This window comes from Austrofundulus limnaeus, unplaced genomic scaffold (genome assembly GCF_001266775.1).
Source record: "Austrofundulus limnaeus strain Quisiro unplaced genomic scaffold, Austrofundulus_limnaeus-1.0 Scaffold16, whole genome shotgun sequence".
In the NCBI taxonomy this organism is placed as follows: Eukaryota; Metazoa; Chordata; class Actinopteri; order Cyprinodontiformes; family Rivulidae; genus Austrofundulus; species Austrofundulus limnaeus.
This window is the reverse complement of record NW_013952418.1, coordinates 3,401,479-3,405,089: the sequence shown is the minus strand read 5'-3', so window position 1 is coordinate 3,405,089 and position 3,611 is coordinate 3,401,479. Positions and strand designations below refer to the sequence as shown.

The following is a 3,611-nucleotide window of genomic DNA, read 5'->3' as shown; positions in this document are numbered from 1 at the left end:
GGACTCCCTTGAAAAAGAGGTTTTTAATCTCAATGGGACTTTCCTGGTTAAATAAAGGAAATAAAATAAATAAATAATAAATAATAATAAATACTGTTCATTTTAGAAGGGTTCACAAAAGACTTGATTAATTACAGTCTTAATTAATGATGCACTGCAGGGTTAGTAGATATTCACTTCAAATGTCAATACAACTGGACTGCAGCATTAGCCTTCACAGAGAAAAGCTACAACTGTTAATGTGTCCTTCAGGTTAGAGGTGCCACAGTGAAAACGCTGAGAAGGAAACTGTTCAACAAAATAGCACATAAAAAGAAAAAGTATCCATGCGTCATTTCGACAAACACCAATCTCCTTTGTTCACTTGCTGATGCTCAACAAACCGAGAGCTTTGCAGACTTTAATATCCAGCAAGCTGCTCCAAGCAAACAAACAAATAAAAAAAAACACAGCAAACATTTACCACACAAATAAACCCATGAGCTGATTCCTGCAGCGCCTGCAGAGAGAAGCCGTGGTAGGACAGACGTTAGAGCCATAAACAGCCACAGAAATCCATCATAAATAAATCACGTCTGCCACGAACGTTTACACACCACAGAGAACATAGGATGTGACGGTAAAGGAGGCAACTACACACGAGCTTTTAGATCAGCGGGGTCCTATTAATTGTATTCAGAGCTGTCAGCTCAGTAATTGTTCAGGAAGATTGTTCAAAGTGCTGCACAGAGGCGAGAGCTGCTTTTTGCTTTCATTTGCATGAAATATCAGCGTGTTGGCTCTACGGCCTCCACGTTGTTTTTAAACGCTTTAAAGCAGCAAACCTGCAGGCCTGAGTGACCACAGCAGCCGTCACTGTTCGAAGAAGCAGCTAAACATGAGCTCTCACTGGGCTGCAAGAGTCGGTGAGGAGGGGAGTCTCCAGAATGTCCTGCAGCTTTCAGAGTTTCTCAAACTTAAGACACGTTAAACATAACTTTACCTCTAAATGATCTCAACAGTATTTAAATTCAGTTGTGAGCTTCTCCAACTCATCTCAAAAGTACAGAAGCTGGATTTTGAGTCTGGCTCCAGAGCTCTCCTTAGACAGAGAAATCTGAAAATGTCCAAGTCTGATAAAAAGCATGCTGATAAATAACTAATGGAAGAACACCACCACCATCAAACTTAATTACCGTATTTATTCATGTATAATACGATCTCATGTATAATATGACCCCCCCTTTTTGGAGCTTAAAAAGCATGAAAAATTTAATCCTCAAACTACCTCCAATTTCATACAGACCAAGATTTTTCAGCCTTTGCAGTCTTTATACATATCAGTAAAATGATCATTGCACTGTTCATTTTATTTTAACAACATATGTACTAAAAGGTATTTTGACAAAAATATATCAGCTGTAGCTGCATCATATGAATTCTGGCATTTCACGTAGTCCACCAGGAGGCGCCACCACAAAAGTCAGAGACTTCACATGAGATTTGGACCATCTTGTGGGGCAAAAGCAGATTACTTCCTGCTCGCGAGCGCCCCCTCTGGTGGGGAAATGTTTTTTCAGGGATACAAACTTTTTCAGAACACCGGTAGACGGCAGCCATTACAGACGAACGTGTGTTTGTTGTTCGAGGAACGGCTCGGTCACACGCTAATGTCATTAGTTCGTTATCATTACTGAGCTGCAGGAATACTTTCCCCCATTTTGTCCACATCATGTCTCCTGCCTGGATCTGTTATTATCTCGCTCTGAAGAATGGAGGAGTGTCAGAGGTAAGCTCGTTTCAACTGCTTTTTATGACGTGGTCTCATTTCCGAACTCAGTTTTGTGAATGAAGCTGTTTTTTCAGTTAAAATACATAAGTAAAAATTATTATCTGAGTATAGTACTACCCCCCAACTTTATCGATGATTTTATGGATTTAATTTTACGTGTTATACTTGAATAAATACGGTATATTCATTTCTAAAGTGTACTCCAGCAAACGAAGCTATACACAAGTACAAGGAAACACAGCTGCATATTTTGACGCAGTTTTAAAGAGATTTCTCTCCACCAACTCGTCTCAACAGTTGCAGCTCAGTGAAATCTCTCTAACCAAGCCAAGCTCCCGCCAAAACAAGCAAATTAAGGAGCCACTGGTAGTTCTGGTATTTTACCTTTCTCACTGAAAAAATCTTCTCTCCTTTTCTGATTCTGCCTAGTGACACTACAGTATTCTACATAAACAAAAAAAAAACATGAACACATATTTAAAGGAAGGAGTTTTCCCAAATGCTTAAATTACAGATTTGAGTTATTTTACCTTTACTCCTGGTTAAAGCAGAGCTCTCAGAAACAACCCCATCCATGGCTTCTTGTGTTATCTGCAGACAGGAAAACTAAACATTCTAAAATGATTGGCTTTTTTATTTAAATTAATTGATGACTGTTCGCTCACATTTTCTTTCTGCCAGTCAGATTTAGATGTTTGTGTGTCTGTTGAAGCCACGCTGTTATGGTGGTCGGGGTAGCCCATCAGAACCGGGGCTGTGGACGTCAGATTGAGGGTCATCCTGTTCTGTCCAGGCCGGGTGGGATGACTCTCTTTACTGTTGCTCCAGTCTAATTTACACACAGTAAAATTAGAGTGGTCRGCGCCGGTGGGATAGTTGGGTAAACAAATTTAAATCATCTCAGGAGGCGCACATTTACCCTTGATACCATATCGTCGAACGTCCATGGTCAGGCTGCCCGTCTGCAGGGAAGAGGCCATTTTATTCTTCCACTGGCCGGAGGTCAGGTGTGCCACGGAGACGCCGTCCACTGCCACAATCTCATCGTCCACACGCAGCTGGCAGTGCTCCGCTGGACTGGCTGTGGGGAGGACAGACATCAGGAGACGTGAGAGGACGGAGGAACAAGATGTATGTGTAGCATGAAAGGAAAAAAAATGTGAATTCACTGCTCTAAACGGAGAAGTAGGCCAGTAAGGCAAACTACAAAGCAGCAAGTAAGTGACACCTCTGAAGCATCTCAATTATTTATGGGTGAGGTTTAAGTCACTGGAAACATCATGTAGTTTCTGAAAAATGCTCTGTCATTTGAACATTATACCCCAAACTTTAGTGAATTAGTTTTTTTATTAGTCATTTATGAAAAAAATGCATCTACCACCATCAGAAACAATAATTTCATCTCAAGCTCGTGTGACTTCACTCGTCACATGTTCCTGCTGGGTTCTCCTAAAGAGAAACTGCAGGAGCAAAATTAAAAGGAGAACAAATCTTGTTTTTATGGAAGCTCAAAGTAGAGCTGCCATCTCTGTCAGGATTTTATCTCCATTTCTAAAAATAATAAAAAAATAAAAACCCAAATATCATTTCACACCAACAGCAATGTTTTGTTCAAGTGAATCAGTTAAAATAATAATAATAATAATCTTACCAGGTTGAATGAATTTTACTCTCAGCCCTGTGGAGTCCCAGAGAGTTTGGAAACCAAAGTCTGGAACACTGTTGGGTTTTAGAGTCAGGCTCACTCTCATGTCACTATGATCAACCTAAAACACACACACACACACACACACACACACACACACACACACACACACACACACACACACACACACACACA

General features: G+C 40.6%; 1 protein-coding gene across 1 annotated transcript in view; it reads right to left on the bottom strand.

Moving 5' to 3' along the window:
* lmo7b (LIM domain 7b) overlaps positions 1-3,611 on the bottom strand; it is a gene marked incomplete at its 5' end in the record, with an annotated part of 36,699 nt that overhangs the window by 11,045 nt on the left and 22,043 nt on the right. Inside the window, 5 exon segments of the mRNA XM_014003050.1 lie at positions 2,156-2,215; positions 2,302-2,362; positions 2,437-2,600; positions 2,685-2,852; positions 3,423-3,537. Coding sequence (XP_013858504.1) covers positions 2,156-2,215; positions 2,302-2,362; positions 2,437-2,600; positions 2,685-2,852; positions 3,423-3,537 — 568 coding nt within the window.